Source organism: Acinonyx jubatus, chromosome D2, assembly GCF_027475565.1.
Source record: "Acinonyx jubatus isolate Ajub_Pintada_27869175 chromosome D2, VMU_Ajub_asm_v1.0, whole genome shotgun sequence".
Lineage (NCBI taxonomy): Eukaryota > Metazoa > Chordata > Mammalia > Carnivora > Felidae > Acinonyx > Acinonyx jubatus.
Window position 1 is genome coordinate 59,644,682 of NC_069393.1, and position 19,798 is coordinate 59,664,479.

Below are 19,798 nucleotides of genomic sequence, written 5' to 3' on the forward strand. Positions count from 1 at the left end.
ATTTTAATAACTGGTGACAGATGTTGGCTATGCTTGTGGTGAGTAGTGTGTAACTTGGGGAATTGTGGGATCACTAAATTGTACACCTGAAACTTACATAACATTGTACGTCAACTAGACTTCAGTTAAAAAAAAAAAAAGATTGCGAATAGGTGATTTGCATTCCCCATAGGGGCAAAAATGGGTGTTCATTTAAGTCCGCATAGGAGGTTTACAACACGAAAATCACAGCGGAGCAATAAAGGAAGATACTAGTTAATAGCAATCTCCTCTTTCCGGTTGGAAAGACTAACTGGGCCCAGAAGGGCCAGAACGCGAGGTGAGGTCGGGCGGTCAGCCTGTGCTGGAAGCTGCTGGAAGCGGCGGCAGGTTCCTGCCTCACGGGGTGGGCGGGCTGGTACCACCTACCTGCTCAAGCTCGGGAAGCCCGCCCCGCGGGAGGTCAGGCCTGCCTGTCGCGGGGGCGGGGCCTCAGGAGCCTTGGGCCCGGGAGCTAGTTGCCGGGAACGCAAGTCCCGGAGTCCAGAAGCCGAGGAGACAGTGAGTGTGCTGCCCTTCGCCTCCCCGTGCCCCTGAATCACTACCCCCCGCCAATCACCCCCCGCCAGCGTGCCCCTTAACCACCCCTCTATCTTAGCGTGCCCCTTTCCCCTTGCAGGTGCTCAGCACCTTCGCCTTTCAGCATCCTTCCCTCCCCCCGCCCCGTTTCTGTCAGTGGCCGCCCCTCGAGACGCTGAGATCCGGAAGGACGTGCAGGTGCCAGCAAGAAGGACCTGTAATGGCCAAGAAGGAGCCTCGGCTGAGTGGGAGCACTAGGCCTTTGGAAGCCCAGCCCGGCCTGCGCCCTTGCCCTCCCCTCCCCCCTCCAACCCCAGGATCAGGGAGGGGCAAGGGGTGGGTGCAGGGCAGAGTCTGAGCTTAGAGCTTTGCAGGGAGCAAGCCTAGCCAGGCCTGAATGTGTGGAGATGGGGTGGTGGGCATGGGAGCCGTTACCCTGCGCTCACCAGCTCCGGCTCTTCTCTCTCCCCACCCCCACCCGCCCTTGCCCCCTGGTCAGACCTACTATGGGCAGGTGCTGAAGAAATCAGCGGACCTCCAGACCAATGCCTGTGCAACGGCAGCCAGGCCGGTCCCCAAGCACATCCGGGAAGCCTTGAATAATGTACATGAAGAAGTAGCCCTGAGGTAGAATGCCCTGGGCTGCCCCCTCCCGCTAAAGACTTTAGACAGCAGCTTTTTCAAAAGAGAGTTGATACGGTCCCTAGGGAATTGATCCGTTTCCTCCAATCCATCCAGTTTGCCTTGTCTGTCATAAAACTGGTAAAGTACAGCACTGATCATCTTACCAGCTCTAAGAAATTCCAATGACACGCCCCCTTCACTCCCACCCACTTTTACTCAGGATACATTTATACACGTTGGACCTGACATTCAAGGCTGGCAGGTTTGGCCCTCCCTTCCTAACCAACCCCATCCCTCTGAGGCACGACACTACTGTAGCCAGACCTTTCCCTTCCTCCTGCCCCGCATGCCGTTGTTGATCTGGAATGCCTTCCTTCCCCTTTCTCCTTTCCGAATCCTGCCCTTCCAACACTTCACTGATGTCCTACCTACTTTGTGAAGCCTTCTCCAATCCTTGAGCCCCGTCTTCCCTAAACCACTAGAGCACTTACTGCCTGTGCCACTCCATTTGTCAGTAAATCATGGGAAATGTTTTTTGTGCTCATGTTTTACCTCCCCAGTTACATACCCCTAGGGGACAGAAATCTTGTGTTACATTTCTTCTCCGTAACTAGCCCAGTTCTGGACCTGTAGTAAATGTTCAGCGAATGCCTAACTAAATGTTTTTATTCCACGGTTACTGTAAATGGCTTATTTGTCTTGCCATGTATCTGGTACATGCCTTGTCTTGTCTTGTACCTGGTACGGCGCCCGACAATATAATGGTAAACAAAGCAGAGAGAGTCCCAGTGTCCATGGAGCTTCCGGTTTAATGGGGGAAACTAAACACCTAAATAGAAATCTGGTGAATGATGAAAGGAAGGAGGGACAGAAAGGAAGGACGGAGGTCAGAAGGACGTGGGGGGGATCTGTATGTAGTTTCTGTTTCCCAGGTATTATGGCTGTGGTCTGGTCATCCCCGAGCATCTGGAAAACTGCTGGATTTTGGACCTGGGCAGTGGAAGTGGCCGAGATTGCTATGCGCTTAGTCAGCTGGTTGGTGAGATGGGACATGTCACTGGAATAGACATGACAGAAGGTCAGGTGAGGCAGTGGTTTGGAGGACAAGGAGGAAAAACTTCTCATAGGCATTCTTTTAGAGATAAAGCTGTTTCCGTTGTGGCTCTTCAAGGATAATCTAAGAAGGCTGCTAAATGCGATGCTCATTTGTGCCAGTATGCCTCCTGCCCCGAAAGCTGAGAACTTTGACAATTAGGGGCTCTTCTGGGAGAACAGAGTCAGGGGTTTGACCTGATCTATGTATTTCCTGATGACCCAACAGAGTCCGATTTTCCCCTTCTACTATCTATCTTGAAAGATTTTGTTATTGAGTGAAGAGTTCGTTCAGTGCCTGGCTGGCTCAGTTGGTGAAGCATGTGACTCTTGATCTCAGGGTCATGAGTTCAAGCCCCATGTTGGGTGTGGAGCCTACTGAATTAAAGAAAAATCCATGTATTGAGCAGGGAGTTTGTGCTCTCTTGAGTTATCCCAGGCTGTAATATATACTACATGCCCAGAGAAGTATTGAACATTTCCCCAAAATAGTCTTGGGTAAGTATATTCCATGAGTAGCAGGAAACTTATAATAAAAAAGTAGTATATTAAAAAAAATGATTATCAAATTCACATATGCTTTTTTGGGTTTTGTTTTATTAGGTAGAAGTGGCTAAAAAGTATATTGAATATCACATGGAAAAATATGGCTTCCAGACCCCCAACGTGATTTTTCATCGTGGCTACATAGAGAAGTTGGAGGAGACTGGAATCAAGAATGAGAGTTATGATATTGTTATGTGGGTCTCTACATAACTATAGCTTTTGTGACTATAGCTCATTTCCTACTGAACACATATGTCGCCACCTTTTGCTGAACTTCTCTCATTTAAGGGGTTAAACTAAACGTAGCCTGACTTCACAAAGGGAGGGAGCTGCCCTCAGGCGCTTGTGGTCCACTGGCCTCAGAACACACTAGCCCAGGAGAGAACTGATTTTAAACTTAACCGTGAACCCAATGAGCCCAAAAGACCAGCAGGACCACTGAGTCTGCTCATACAATACACACTGACCCGTTACCTTTAGTATTATCGTCACACCAAGGTGTAGGGATCTGCATTTCCCCTTTTCCTTTGAGGTTTTGTCAAATCATGCCCATGTGACACGCCTGACCAAGCTGCTTTTGAGGAATTTCGCCTATTTCCACGTGGAGTAAGGAACACATTGTGCAGCAGGCGTCTGGTCCCAGGTTTCGTGCTGTTGCAAGGTGACCACGAGGGCAGAAACAAATCAGCGCGCCTGCCTTCTTTTCCTGCACACTCAAGTTTGCTAACAATTTACTGTGCTTTTAAACACTGTCTATCTCCTTTAACCTGGGGGGCAAAGTTGAGTGTGGGGAAGAGAGGAGGGAGGCAGGAAGAATGAGGTAGCTTTGAGAAAACAATGAAAGACATCTTCAGGGACTGAAGGATTTGAAGAGCTCTGGGTAGTGTGCAAATTTGCCTGACAGTCCATCTGTTCTTTTTTAGATCAAATTGTGTCATTAACCTTGTGCCTGATAAGCAGCAAGTGCTACAGGAGGTTCACCGAGTGCTGAAGGTGAGGGAAGGCCGGGACAAGTGGGCTTTACGTGCCAGTAAGAGTAGTGGGGCCTGTCCTATTCTTGCTCCATTGAGCTGAGAGCTCAAACTCTTGTAATTTATTCCCTAAATCAAAAAGGGGGGGGCGCCTGGGGTGGGTCAGTCGGTTAAGCGTCCGACTTTGGCTCAGGTCATGATCTCACGGTTCGTGAGTTCGAGCCCCGCATTGGGCTCTGTGCTGACAGCTCAGAGCCTGGAGCCTGCTTCATATTCTGGGTCTCCCTCTGCCTCTGCCTCTCTCTTTCTCTTTCTCAAAAATAAATAAAATATTAAAAAATTTTGCAAAAAGGGATGGCCAAAGGGGTGTGGCAAGAATACCCTAAACATGGATTCTTTTTCCTCTCACATTGTAAATGGTCATAAATCTGAGAGTCGTGGTAGTCATTGAACATGTTAAAATATTTGCCTTATTGCTGTCTCTCCTCCTGTTCTCTGCTGTACGTGCTCCTGGAATGGCATCTGTAGAACCTGCAGGAACTTTGGGACTGACTACTAAAGGCTGCTATGATTATATTCTTCTAGCTTGTATAGTGTTTCTCACGGCTGCTTATTTTGTCTCTGTCAGGATTCTAGATCTTCAGGAAGTGAAAGAAGGTAGAACTTTTAAATTAACTGTTTTCTAAAAGGAGAACTTGCTGGAGCTCCATACCTTCCATATATATCATGAGACGTGTATCTTCATGATAGAAGATACGAGATTCTGAGATTTGGGGGTTCTAGGGCTGTCGGAGAGATCACACAAGAATATCTATGTAAAAATAATTTAATAATGTCTTAATTGACATACCACCTTATAGACCAGCTTACTATCTTCACCAAGATGTGCTTCTAAAAGGTGGAGACATTACTGTTCAATCTAGACTCTAAGCCCTTGAGATTAGCTAAATACAATCTTAAAATTCCTGATCACTCATATGTCTGAAATTTTAAGGACAATATTTTAAAAATATAGTGTATTATTGGGGCACCTGGGTGGCTCAGTCAGCGGCCGACTTCAGCTCGGTCATGACCTCGCGGTCCATGAGTTCCAGCCCCGCGTCGGGCTCTGTGCTGACAGTTCAGAGCCTGAAGCCTGCTTCGGATTCTGTGTCTCCCTCTCTTTCTGTTCCTCCCCCACTCACGTGCTCTCTCTCTCTCTCTCAAAAATCAACAAACATTTAAAAACACGAAAGAAATTTAAAAAAATATAGTGTATTATTACATCACAAAAGTTATATAATTTTTAGAAGAATTTAGGAATACCATTTATTTCCACTAGTTATACACCTACTTGGGACTGCGTTTGGTTCAGACTGGCAAAAATTCTAAGTAACTTGAGTCTCTTTATTTAGGAGAGAAACACTCTTGGAAAGTCATTTTATTACCTGATGGGTAGGGCGCTGGAAAAAAATCTTGGCATGCGGTTACTGCTTGTGACTAGGGAGGCAGCTGTGATTTGTTAGTTCTGTTGGTTTTTAAAATTGATTTTATCTCCTCATTCCTTTCTTTGCTATCTGGGACTAATGTCATCTTTAACCTTGTTTGGACTAATACTGCTGTTTCAGCATGGAGGGGAGCTGTATTTCAGTGACGTCTATGCTAGCCTTGAATTGCCAGAAGAAATCAGGACACGCCGAGTTTTGTGGGGTAGGTGTTGCTTTGTTTTGTTTTACGGCAGATACTTGTTCAGGTATAGAGCTCCGGTCTGCTAATATCCAGGATGAGACTTGGTGACATGGGAACACGTGGGATTAGGCTTATGTTTTCTTCCACTCTGCCATTCCAGAGTGGTATGACTTTGGACAATTTAATTAGTCTCTTGGAGTCATTGTTTTCCAAATTGTAAAATGTAGATAATAATATAATCTGCCTTATTGGGCTGTTATGAAGATTAAATGAGATAGTGGATATGAAAAGGACTTCCAAAACTGTAGCATGGAAATGAGGGCAACCGTTCTGGAACCGAAGCCCCCTCAATCGCCTTCTGTCCGCATCGTTATTGTGTTTATTTCCTCACTGTCATTTTTACAGAGTCTCTGGAAGTTGAAGGAGATGAAGGCATGTGTGTGGTCAATCTGACTATGAAATCAAAAGTTCTTGCTTTTAGGAGAGCCTGGCTGGCTCAGTCGGTAGAGCCTTAGACTCTTGAGCTCCAGAGTTGTGAGTTCAAGCCCCACATCGGGCTCGCTGCTGTCAGCACAGAGCCCACTTTGGATCCTCTGTCCCCTTCTCTCTCTCTGCGCCTCCCCTCGACTCTCTCTCTCTCTCGAAACAGATAAACTTAAAAAAATAAATTACGTTAACTTTTTTCTTGTCATACAGTAATAAGTGAATCTTGTTAAAACTTTGGAAAACACAAAAAGAAAAAGGAAAAAAATACTACTTATCATGTAACTTAGTAATAACCTCTTTAACATTTTAGTATACATCCTTTTAGGATGTGTGTTTGTGTGTGTGTGTGTGTGTGTGTGTGTGTGTAATAAAATAAAATTGGGAACATGCTGTATATAGAATTTAGTATTATAATTTTATTTAGCATGTTTCCTAAGCCTAAGATTTTTAAAAATGCATTTTAAATGTTTGTATTATACAACTGTAGTATATAGCTGTACCGTACTTTATTTGACCATTTCTCTATGGGTAATCACTTGGATTGTTTCTGATTTGTTGATGTAATAAATTTAAAAATTAGTATGAATATTAGTAGTAGTTATTGTTCTAGTAGCAGATCATTATGATAATCTGGAGCTAAAAGGCAATTTTGTAAATTATCTCTTATATGTTTTTTCCTCACATAGATAGTGCTTTTCAGATTGTGACCTACTCAATCCCAAAATAGGATTGCAGCTGGGTGGAACTAGCCCATTAGTGACTGTCTTGAAGAATGGTTCCCAGAGGCCATTAGCTAGTATATTCGATTTTGATTGTGACTTTAAGATCTTGGGGGGACACTCAGGACCTTCTTCTATTTCTAGGCCTTATGTTTTAACAAGCACCATATCCTCATCAGTTTGACAGAAGAGTAATTTCCTGAACACCTAGTTGTTTGGGTTGGTATGTGATTTTTCTTTGTTTTTAGGTGAGTGCCTGGGTGGTGCTTTGTACTGGAAGGACCTTGCCATCCTTGCCCAGAAAATTGGTTTCTGCCGCCCACGTTTGGTCAGTGCCAACCTCATTACAGTTCAAAACGAGGAACTAGAAAGAGTGATCGGTAAGAAAGAGCGGGGGTGGGGGGGGGGAGGGGACGTTAAAACTGCTCCCTAAATGGTTCAGATGTGGTGATTAGGAAGTGTGTAGTGAGTGAGCCCCATTGAGATAGACTTTGGATCATCTGGAAACCTCCATCTTGTCTTCTGCTTAACAGCAACCTCCAAAGTTTGGTATAAAGCACTTCGAAGTTATTCAGTAAATAAAGTGAACTCGCCAGAAAGATAACTCATGGCATGCAAAGAAGAAAATTGCCTTGATAATATATATGCTCTTCATCTGCTAAGCAAACCAATAGCCATTTGGGTGCTGGAGCTGAATCATGGGTAAATTCTGTTTCAGATGACTGTCGTTTTGTTTCTGCAACATTTCGCCTCTTCAAACTCCCTAAGACAGGACCAGCTGAAAGATGCCAAGTTATTTACAATGGAGGAATCACAGGACACGAAAAAGAACTAATATTTGATGCAAATTTCACATTTAAGGTAAATAAAATTTTCTGTACTTTGGGTATTCTTTCTACTCTTACCCTTGATCCAAGTACTTTTTCTTTCTTTTTTTTATTAAAAAAAATTTTTTTAGTTTATTTATTTATTTTGAGAAAGACAGAGACAGTACATTGGGGGAAGGGCAGCCAGGGAGGGAGAGAGAGAATCCCAAGCAGGCTCTGCGCTGCCAGCACAGAGCCCAATGTGGGGCTCGAATCCAAGAAGCTGTGAGATCATGACCTCAGCCAAAGTCAAGAATCGGACGCTGAACCCAGGTGCCTTGGGAATCCAGGTACTTTTCTTAACTTTGCATTGCTTCTCAGTTTTCTGGTATTGGGTGTGTGTGTGTGTGTGTGTGTGTGTGTGTGTGTGTGTGTATGTGTGTGTGTGTGTATGCTTTCACTGAACCATTAAAAGTAAGTTGCAGAGGCGCCTGGATGGTTTGTCAGTTAAGCATCTAACTCATAATTTCAGCTCAGGTCATGGTCTCACTGTGGTGGGATCAAGCCCTGCATCGGGCTCCACGCTGACAGCCAGAACCTGCTTGGAATTCATTCTCTCTCTCTCTCTCTCTCTCCAAATAAATAAACTTTAAAAAACAAAGTAAGCTGCACACATTGTGACATTTTACCCTAAAATATTTCAGCATGCATCTCCTAAGAATAAAATATTCTCCTATATAACCACAGTATTGCTATCACACCTAAGAAAAGTCTTTTCTTAAATGGGAAAGGGATGGGAAGGATGGGAAGCATCCTTCAGACATCAGATTAATGGAATTATAGAGAAACAATGGAAAAGGATGGACAATTATAGAGAGAAGGATGGAAAAGAATAGGAGTTGCACAATAGTGCAACAATATTTCAGTTGTTCACTTGTATCTTGAATCAAGGAACTGTTAGTATTTAATGACATGTTGATATTAATACTACTCTTTGGGGGCGCCTGGGTGGCTCAGTTGGTTGAGCGTCTGACTTCGGCTCAGGTCATGATCTCTCGGTCCGTGGGTTCGAGCCCTGCGTCAGGCTCTGTGCTAACAGCTCGGAGCCTGGAGCCTGCTTCGGATTCTGTGTCTCCCTCTCTCTGACCCTCCACCGTTCATGCTCTGTCTCTTCCTGTCTCAAAAATAAATAAAACATTAAAAAAATTTAAAAAAAAAATACTACTCTTTGCAGAATAGGCTTTATTTCCTCAAAATGGAAAAGTATAGGCTTTGGAATCAGATACCTGGGTTCAAATTCTGGCTCTATTATTTATTACTTGGGTAAACTTGAATAAGTCCTTCTTTGAGATATAGTTGGCTCCACTGCAAGAGTGGTGGTAATAATACCTACTGTGTAGAATTTCTGTGAGAGTAACAATAATATAGGTGTGCCTGGCTGGCTTAGTCAGTAGAGTGTGCGATTCTTGATCTTGGGGTTGTAAGTTGATCCCCATGTTAGGTGTAGAGATTACTTAAAAAAAATAGAGTCTTAAAACTCAGTAAAGACAAGATAGTTATTATTCGTTCCAAAGGTAGAAGGGTTTACTGTTTTCCACCTCTAGTTTTTTTTTTTTTTTGGTCCAAAAAGATTTCTTAATTACCCCCTGGTACTTTCTCACCAATGCTTTCTCACCGATCCACTGTGCCTTAATGTACTGCCTGCTCTTTAGAGCCACAGAATCAAAGTGGGAAGGACCTTTGAACTCATCACTCTGATACAGTGCCTCTCAAAAAAAAAAAAAAAAAAAAAAAGAGTTTTAATAGCAGAATTATTTTTTAAAGCTAAATCTTCTTTAAAACACCAATAGTTAACCATGCGTCAGACATTACTTTATATAACCCCAGTATATGAAGGGGTAAAAGCAGAGTTTATCTGAAGGAAGGGTTAGGTAACCCAGAATCTCCTGGTTCCCAAGGCATGAGCCCTTTATACACCTCCCGGGCGCCCTCGGACACACAGAAAAACACGTTGAGAACTATTTTTTAATTTAAAACTTTATTTTAATGATGAATAAGGTGAAGCTCAGATAAGAGTGGTTTTCTACATCTGTCTCTGGAGAGACTGGCAACTGGAGCAATGAGTGTCTTTTTTTTTTTTTTTTTGCTTTGCCACCAAACAAAAACTTATTATGACACTGGTCAGTTCCATTTTGAAATAAGCATGAAACTCGCAGCAGGGTCTGAACATAAGAGAAAATCATATTATAAGGTATAGTATTTCATCCTAAAAGGCCACTCCTTAGTAAAACGTTTGCGTATTTTTTCTTTTATTGAGATTAAAGTGGCATATCTTAATATGCGTTTTTTGGGGCGCCTGGGTGGCTCAGTCGGTTGAGCGTATGACTTCGGCTCAGGTCACGATCTCACAGTCTGTGAGTCCGAGTACCGCGTCGGGCTCTGTGCTGACCGCTCAGAGCCTGGAGCCTGTTTCAGGTTCTTTGTCTCCCTCTCTCTTGGACCCTCCCCCGTTCATGCTCTGTCTCTCTCTGTCTCAAAAATAAATAAACGTTAAAAAAAAATACGTTTTTTTTTCTGCTACCCTTCAGGAGGGTGAAATTGTTGAAGTGGATGAAGAAACAGCAGCTATCCTGAAGAATTCACGATTTGCCCAAGATTTTCTGATCAAACCAATTGGAGAGAAGCTGTCAACATGTAGAGGGTGTTCTGCATTAGAATCAAAGGTTTGTTTGACTTGCGATCCCTACCCTCAAACGGAACAATTAAAAAAAACATTATGCTTGCCACAGGCTACTGAAACAAGAAACAAATCATTATTCTTTTAGTTGGCCACTATAATGTTTATTTATTTTTGAGAGAGAGAGAGAGAGAGAGAGAGAGAGAGAGAGAGACAAAGCACGAGTGGGGGAGGGTCAGAGAGAGAGAGAGGGAGACACAGAATCCCAAGCAGGCTTCAGGCTCTGAGCTGTCAGCACAGAGCCTGATGCGGGGCTTGAACCCACGAATGGTGAGATCATGACCTGAGCCAAAGTCGGATGCTTAACTGACTAGCCACGCAGGTGCCCCTTAGTTGGTCACTATAAATCATTTCTAGCATATTTGTATCTACAAAATGATTTGAATTAATTTCATAACTTTATTTTTCCAATCCAGACAGTAAGTCAGAGACTCTTAACCCGGTGCTCCATGAATGGACTTGAGGGCATCCATGAACCCCTTAAAATTATAGGCATGTATGTGTATTTTTCTCAAGAAAGCGTCTATTACTTTCATCAGATTCTCAAAGGAGTCCAGATACAAAAAAAGATTAAGAGCTACCTTGGAAAATATTATTCAAATATTCAAATATTTGTAAGTCTTCATGAGATCGTCAAAATGCCCTACAGAAAGACTGTACCCGTCTACATGCCTACCTCCAATGCATGAGAATACCTTTTCCCTGCCCTCTTACTAATGTTAGGTATTATTTTTTTTTAATCTTTGCTTGTCTGATGGGCAAAAAATAATTTGTTGTTTTATTTTGCATATATTGAACCTTCTGGTATATTTACTGGCCATTTATGTTTCATCCGTTGTGAACTTCCTCTGTAATTCCTTGAACCATCTGCTATTAGAGTGGTATTTGCCTTTTCTTACTGTTCTGTAACAGACCATCTATTATATACTGGAAATACTTTTTCTCAGCATGCCATTTATCTTTTTATTTGCTTATTTTTCTTGAACAGACATTTTCAATTTTTTTTAAGTTTTATTTATTTTGAGAATAGAGCATGAGCAGAGCAAGAGCAGGGAGAGACGGAGAGAGAGACAATCCCAAGCAGGGTTCACGCTGTCAGTACAGAGCCCGATGTGAGGCTCAAACTCATGAATGGTGAGATCATGACCTGAGCCTAAGTCAGATGCTGAGCCAACTGAGCCACCCAGGCACCTGGTATTTTCAATTTTTATGTACTCATTTCCCTTATGATTTCTGTCTCTTATGTTATGCTTACAAAGACCTCCATGTGAATATTATAAATTTACCTATATTGTCTTTTATTTTTTTTAAAGTTTATTCATTTTGAGAGAGACAGAGACAGCGTGAATGGAGAAGGGGCAAAGAGAGAGGGACAGAGACAGAATCCCAAACAGTCTCCCCACTGCCAGTGCAGAGCCTGATGTGGGGCTTAAACTCATCAAACTGCAAAATCATGATCCGAGCCGAAACCGAGTTGGACGCTCAACCGACTGAGCCACCCAGACACCCCATTCTTTTCATTTTCATTTTAGTGTTTAATTTTTAAAAATTTTATGTTTTCAAGATTTTCTTTTTCAGTCATCTCCACACTTAATGTGGGGCTCGAACTTACAACCTCAAGATCAAGAGTCTCGTGCTCTACCAACTAAGACAGCCGGGGACCCCACCTATATTTTCTTTTAGTACTGGAGAAATTTTGAGGCAAAATTCATATAACATAAAATTCACTATTTTGACCACTCTAACGGGTACAATTTAGTAACTTTTAGTACACTTACAAGGGTGTGCAGCCATGACAACTATCTAGTTCTGGGAAACTTTCATCACCCCAGAAAGAAATCCTACACCCATTCAGCAGTCATTCTGCAGTCTCCCCTCTTCCCAGCCTTCTGCAATAACTAGTCTGCTCTCTCTCTCTGGATTTGCCTATTGTAGACATCTTCTATTCATGGGATCATACTGTACGTGGCCTTTTGTGTCTAGATTCTTTAACATAACATAATTTTAAGGTTTCCTTCTTGCAGGGTTTGTCCATGTATCAGTACTTCATTCCTTTTTGTGTCTGGATCATGTTTCGTTGCATGGATATAACATATTTTATTTATCTATTCAGTTGATAGATGCCTAGGTTGTCTCTGCTTTTGGCTATTATGAGTAGCGTTGCTGTGAACACGAATGGACATGTGCTTTGTGTACTTGTTGAAGTATTTGTTTTTAATTCTTTTGGGTCTATACCTAGTAGTGGGATTGTTGGGTTGTATGGTAGTTCCGCATTTAACATTTTCAAGCCCCATGAAACTGTTTTCCACAGTGGCTACATCATTTTAAATTCCTACCAGCAACTTACAGGATCCCAGTTTCTCTACATCTTTGCCAGCACTTTGTTATTTTCTGTTTAGTTGTTTTTTTGTTTGTTTGTTTGTTTGTTTTTGTTTTTTTGTTTTTTAAGTAGGCTGCACACTTAGTGTGGAGTCCAATGTGGGGCTTGAACTCTACAACCTTACTTACGATCAAGACTCCAGCTGAGATAAAGAGAGAGACGCCTAAATGACAGAGCCACCCAGGCACCCTTGTTTAGTTTTGGTTGTAGTTGTCGTAGTCAATGTGAAATGGTAGTTCATTGTGGTTTGGATTTTCATTTCCCTAAGGACTAGTGGGGCTAAGCATCCTCTCATGTGTTTGTTGACTATTTGTGCATTTTCTCGGGGGACATGTTTATTCAAATCCTTTTCCCATTTTTATTTTTTATTATTAAAAAAATTTTTTTAAATTTAACTCCAAGTTAGTTAACATATAGTGTAATAATTATCTCAGGAGTCGAATTTAGTGATTCATCACTTACCTGTAACACCCAGTGCTTATGCCAACAAGTGCCCTCTTTAATGCCCATCACCCATTTAGCCCATCCCCCCTCCAACACCCTGCCAGCAACCCTCAGTTTGTTCTCTGTATTTAAGAGTCTCTCATAGTTTGCCTCCCTCTCAGTTTTAATCTTATTTTTACCTCCCTTCCCTTATGTTCATCTATTTTGTTTCTTAAATTCCACGTATGAGTGAAATGATATATTTGTCCTTCTCTGACTGACTTATTTCACTCAGCATAATACACTCTAGTTCCATCCACATTGTTGCAAATCCTTTGCCCATTTTTAAATTGGGTTGTCTTTTTATTGTAGAGTTGTAGGAGTTCTTTATCTCTTCTGGATACTAGACTCTTATCAGATATATTTTTGCAAAACTTTCTCACATTCTGTGTGTGTCCTTTCACTCTCTTGATAGTGTCCTTTGATGCACAAAGTTTTTAATTTTGGTGAAGTCCAACTTTTCTTTTTTTCTTTTTTGATTGCTTGTGCTTTGGGTGTCAGTGCTAAGAAGAATCCACTGCTTAATCCAAAGTCATGAAGATTCTTCTAGTACTTTCATGGCTTTGCTTCTCACATTAAAAATTTTAAACCACTGGAGATTATTTCAGCCTAAATATTGAGGTACAGTGTGGCTATTTTCCCAAATATTAACTAGTTCAAAATTTCCTATCCATTTATTAAATCAATTCTCCTCTGTTTTGAAAAGCTAATTTTTATCATATCTCAATTTCTTGAATGTATATTTGAGCCAATATACCACTATTTTCTAAAATGACATTTTCTAAAATACTTTAGATTCATTTTTGGAATTATTCTAGTATCTGAAATATTGGTATAGTATTTTCTTTTTTTTTAATGTTTTTATTTATTTTTGAGAGAGAGAGTGACAGAGCAAGTGGGGGTGGGACAAAGAGAGAGGGGGACAGAGGATCTGAAGCAGGCTCTGAGTTGCCAGCACAGAGCTCAAACTCAAGAGTGGTGAGATCATGACCTGAGCCAAAGTCGGACGCTCAACCGACTAAGCCAACCAGGCACCCCTGATACAGCATTTTCTCAAGCATTTTATCAGTATTTATCTCATGTCATTTCTACAACTACCCTATGAAGAAGACACATAGGTAGTTATGACAGACAATAGCATCCCTTTTTGCCTTTCTCTTTTATATATTTAATCCTTTCCCCCATTCATGCTATCACAATTATTTTTTTATATCAATTATTAATTTATAATATTGTATTGTTTAGAACAGGCTTTGTGATGGATTCCAAGTCTCTCTTTTTTTTTTAATTTTTTTTAACGTTTTTTAATTTATTTTTGAGACAGAGAGAGACAGAACATGAACGGGTGAGGGGCAGAGAGAGAGACACACACAGAATCGGAAGCAGGCTCCAGGCTCTGAGCCATCAGCCCAGGGCCCGACGTGGGGCTCGAACTCACGGACCGCGAGATCGTGACCTGAGCTGAAGTCGGACGCCCAACCGACTGAGCCACCCAGGCGCCCCTCTTTTTTTTTTTTTTTTTTTTTATTGTTTATTTATTTTTGAGAGAGAGAGAGCCAGAATGTGAACCGATGAGGGGCAGAGAGAGAGGGAGACACAGAATCCAAAGCCAGCTCCAGGCTCCGAGCTGTCAGCACAGAGCCCAACGCGGGGCTCGAACCCACAGACTGCGAGCCAAAGTTGGACGCTTAACCAACTGAACCACCCCAAGCCCCCTCAAGTCTCTTTCGGCTGATAGAACTTCTAACATTCACCAGAGTATTATCAGTGATGCATCTCAAGGCACTGCATGTTGGAATCCCAAAGAAATAAGATACTGATATTTATGCAAGGATAGAGGCAGAGCGTGGGGTGTAAGGACACAGGCCTTGGAGTCAGATAGATTAGGTTCAGACCTTGGCTCTGCCATGCATGTGTGATCTTGGGCATGTTACCAAACTTCCTACACCTTCAGTTTTGTGTGTAATAGGAAGGCAATAATCACTTCTTTCCCTCAGGATGTGAGGCTCAATTGGAATGATATATGTAAAATGTTAGCCTGATGCCTGGCACATAATACAGACTCAAGAAATAGTTACAGATTTGTGCTAGTTAAGATTCTTGGTCACTTCGAACTGTGTTCTAGGATTTATCATTCTCCCACAGACCCTTTCTCCCCTGGCCCAGAAATTTTTGAATCTTTTGCCATGAAATTTTACTTTCTCTTGCTTGTATTTTGTACTAATTTTGGATACATTGAGCATACATTGATGCACAAGTAACTCATGTCATTTTCTCCTCTTTTTGTTGCACTGTAAGCAGTCTTTTAAAAAATTTTTTATTAAAAAAATTTTTTTCAATGGTTTATTTTATTTTATGAGAGACAGAGAACGAGTGGGGGAGGGGCAGAAGGAGAGGGAGACACAGAATCCGAAGCAGGTTCCAGGCCCTAAGCTATCAGCACAGAGCCCAGGTGGGGATCGAACCCATGAACATGAGATCGTGACCTGGGCTGAAGGCGGACGCTCAACCGACGGAGCCACCCAGGCGCCCCACATTATAAGCAGTCTTTAAGAGCAAAGCTTATTTAGAGATCACTCTCCAAGATGGTAAGTTTGTAGTTGGGAAAGTTTAACTGAACCCAAGAGGCAGGAACCTGTGAGCCAAAAACCCTAATCTGTTCTCGTTTGGCCACAATTAGCAGCATGAATCAAGCCCCAGCTAAGTATAGAAGCCACCTCTAGAGCTGGAGAGTGATTTATAGTGTTTGCTTTATTGAATTCTTGAGTACTCTGCTATTGTTACTCTTCTGTTTTTCTAAGAAGATGCCTTTTTGGAAAGTAGAGAAATTTGACTTTGGACTTTTCAGTCCACGTAACCTTTCACAAATGTGTTATTGGTATCTTGAAACGCTTGGGAACTCAACAATAACAAAACCTTGCTGGTGAGAATCAATATGTATTTTGAAATGTTTTCATCATTCTAATTCTCCTGGAACTTGGCTTCCTGAGTTCTAGCTGTAAAAGCTGTCAGAAGATTACAGTTACAAGTAAAGGGAGTGTTTCCTCCAAACACAGCATTTCCAGTGGACTCGGGCTGTAAAAAAACAAAAACCAAAAAGCAAACATGTAGTGAAGCAGGATGGTTTCCACAGAGACCCCTTTCTTCCAGCCTGGCTCTCCTTGACCCTCCTCCTCGTGTGCACACAGGGCGGACAGGAGGCCTCCTGACCTCGGATACCAACCGGAAGGTGCCACGTACTTAAACTGGTTTATCCCAGCTGTCTCCTCTCTCATCTGCCTTATTTCTTTCAGCCTGCTGATGCGCCAAAGTCTTTAGATCACTGCCAAGGTTTTGAAATGGTAATAATTGACAGTGAGGGAAGACTTAAAGAATGAAACAGCTATGCGTCCTAGAAATATAACCTTGTGCTCTTGGAGGAGGACGTTCATATCTTTTTTATGGAAGACCTTTCTGATAAAACCGGGAGCACAGCACAGGCAGGCCATGCGTGGGCTGCTGGTACATGCCTCTTCCCACCAGCTGCCACCGTAGGGTAATGGAAGGCACAGCTCCCTACCGAGGATTCTCAGTGATGACTGTTTCTGAGAGCCATTCTTCTTTTTCCTTCATCCTCTTCCTCCTCTTCTCTTTCCTCCTGCCCTTCCTCCCCCTCCCCCTCCCCCTCCCCCTTCTCTTCTCCTCCTCCTTCTCTTCTCCTCCTCCTTCTCTTCCTTCTTTTTCTTCTTCTTCTTCTCCTTCTTCATTTTCAATCCCGGCAAGGAAAGTGTGTTTTGCTATGAACAGAATTACATTCGGCACACACACCGCAGTGTCTCAAATGATGCACGCAGGGTCTGTGCTCTGGACTGTCTCGCAGCAGTTAATGGCAGTGGTGGTAACAGTGCGGACAATGTAGGAATAACACAGAGGAGCTAGTCTTTATTGAACAGGTAACGTGTTCAGGGCACCGTGTCATTTTGTCCTCACAACAACCCTTGGGATCCCCATTTCACAGACAAAGAAACAGACTCAGACAGATTAATGTACTAATCCAAGGTCTCATAGCTAGAAAGCGGTGCAGTTGAACCCACGCCCGATTCTAGAGCTGACGTTCTTACCCAGTATGCTGTCCTACCTCTCTCTATTTAGACTTTTCACAGAATCACAGGGTGCTGGTTCTGGAAAGGACTGCTTATCAAGGTGTCTCACCTTTTATTTCCTTTGAGTCTTGAGATCGTTTAGGGCTAGGAGCATGCATTAGGAAGTGATATGGATATCACTGTCTCTTATTAGTAGACAGGCTATGGGGTGGGAAGAAGAAGAGTGGAAACTCATTTCCCTAGGGGGAAAAGGAGGAGAGGTAACTCTTCTGACCAAGAATTCCAGTGCAGCGAGTGGACGTGAGGGACATAGCTTGCCCTCTCCCAGGGTTGGGGATCCCCTGCTGGATGCTGGCTTCCCTGGTAGGGAGCCCAGATCCAGGCAGGCCTCTTCATTCTAGAAAGGTGGAAACTGAGGGCCAGGGAGGCCGAGGCCCTTAGCAAGTTACTTCAGTAAAGGGAGTGGCCCATAAGTCTGTCCTTCATGGATGTAGGGTCTGTGCCTCTCTTGTCCTGTCTCCTATTCACAGTGACCACCGAACAGTAGTAAGAGTGTACATTTATGTTTCATGAATGCATTCTTGTTATTTGAGGTGGCTTGTTCATGCTCTGGATTTCCTACCTTTGTGCCTGTTTTTTCTCTGGCCACACTGGTGCTGCTGTTGGAGGCATCTCATTTGGAGGTAAACAGAGAAGAAATAAAGACTTCCATCTTGTCTCCTGAAAATTCCACTCACTCTGCCCTGAGATCTTGCTGGCCGTTGTCGGGCAATCTCAACATCTGAACATCAACAATTGCTAACGGTGACCCTGGCCTCTAGGACTTGCCTTCTTGTCTTGCACACGTTCCTGGAAATTACAGTGAGGGAAGGGAAGAAGTTTCAGCATTTCAGGATTCAGTTCCAGAAGGGTGAAAGGCACATACAAATGGGACTCCCATAAAACAAAATTAAGCAAGTGCGACTTTCCTGGTCCCATAGGGACCACCTTTAAGAAGCTTGAGATGAAGGTTACCCTGAAAGGAGTAATAACTTGATCAGAAGCTTCAGGCCGAGACGGCCACCTTTATAGCTGAATGACTGTTGCTACTCCAAGGATCCCACGGAAGCATAAAATTTTATCTACTAGCTAAATCAACCTAAGTCAAACTGAAATATTAGTGTTTGGGTACCTCAAAACACCTTTAACTTGTCCTTTCGTTTTGGTTTGCCTTTTGACAGGATATAATCACAGATCCATTCAAACTTGCAGAAGAGTCTGACTGTACGAAGTCCAGATGTCCCCCTGATGTTGCTGGAAGTTGCTGTGGCACAAGTTACAGCTGACCAGAAGACGAGGGCAGGAGGCTAAGGAATGAGTTACATATGTCTTTTAATCTCCTCTTTTCCATAGCACAGACCACAAGAAAGAATAAATGGCAAAAAGCCACTATATTCTAGATCACTGGTAAAAAATAACGGATTATTTTTAGAAGGTATTGATTGAAGTTTGGTAGCAAATGGCCTATAGGCTGGTTAAAGAGTTTTTCTCTATCTTAGCTAATTCAAAGTTCTGGTGCCACTTAGTGGTCAGATATGGAACTGAGAAGCAGCCTGTAGTCCTGGCCAATGAGCAAGAAAGGCTTCAGAAATAACAGTTGGCAGAGGGTCTCAGGAAGAACATCTTCCTTCTGACCTGCATAGTACCTTTTGGACTTTTACCGTGTTTGCTCATAAAATAAAGCTCCTACTGACCTCATGCTAATCACGCCAAAAAATTTGCCAAATCAAATTTGGTAGGAGTGCTCTTGAGATAATTGGTGTTTTAAATCAAACACTTTTTTTTTTTTTTTTTTTTTTTTGCGCAATGGAATGAAGAAAATAAATGAATAATAAATCTCTTTGACCTCAGTTCATCCTTAAGAATACAAGATAGTGGTGACTATTGGTAATAAATCCTAACCAGATCAGGGAAAGAGTGATAATTAAACAAAAACAAGTTTATTTTTGAGAGAGAGAGAGAGAGCACAAGCAGGGGAGGGACAAAGAGAGAGAGGGAGACACAGAATCTGAAGCAGGCTTCAGGCTCTGAGCTGTCAGCACGGAGCCCGACTCGGGGCTCAAACCCACAAACCATGAGTTCGTGAGCTGAGCTGAAATCAGACACTCAACTGACTGAGCCACCCAGTCGCCCCAAGAGTGATAGTTTTTATTTATTTATTTAAAAAAAATTTTTTGTTAACGTTTATTTATTTTTGAGACAGAGAGAGACACAGCATGAACGGGGGAGGGGCAGAGAGAGAGGGAAACACAGAATCGGAAGCAGGCTCCAGGCTCTGAGCCATCAGCCCAGAGCCCGACGCGGGGCTCGAACTCTCAGACCGCGAGATCATGACCTGAGCTGAAGTCGGACGCTTAACCGACTGAGCCACCCAGGCGCCCCAAGAGTGATAATTTTCAAAAAGGGAGGTAGGAGATGTAAAAATGGTTGTTTTTTTCCCCTTTATAACTGTGCCCTGGTTAAATTTTTAGGAAAGTATAAGATTTAGATCTAGTTTCCATAGTTAAAGAATGAGATTGAGGAGTATTTGAGGATGATTTTATCATTAGAAATGAAGAACATTATTTAATTGAAGTCCAGTTGCACTTGAAGACTTTGTCAGGGGAC

General features: G+C 42.6%; 1 protein-coding gene across 3 annotated transcripts; it reads left to right on the top strand.

Annotated features, from left to right (window-relative positions):
• The first annotated feature begins 306 nt into the window (after positions 1-306).
• AS3MT (arsenite methyltransferase) lies at positions 307-19,031 on the top strand. Of its 3 annotated transcripts, XM_027062969.2 has the most exons (11): positions 321-540; positions 716-756; positions 1,058-1,185; positions 2,115-2,265; positions 2,878-3,014; positions 3,744-3,813; positions 5,399-5,480; positions 6,913-7,044; positions 7,383-7,525; positions 10,059-10,193; positions 18,373-19,031. In XM_027062969.2, coding segments are annotated over exons 1-11 (1,125 nt in total). In that variant the 5' UTR covers positions 321-539; the 3' UTR covers positions 18,478-19,031. The 3 variants fall into 3 exon arrangements, with proteins under 3 accessions (XP_053062876.1, XP_026918769.1, XP_026918770.1); XM_027062968.2 differs by having other exon boundaries at positions 320-540; positions 716-1,185; XM_053206901.1 differs by lacking the exon at positions 10,059-10,193 and having other exon boundaries at positions 307-540; positions 716-1,185.
• The last annotated feature ends 767 nt before the right edge of the window (positions 19,032-19,798 follow it).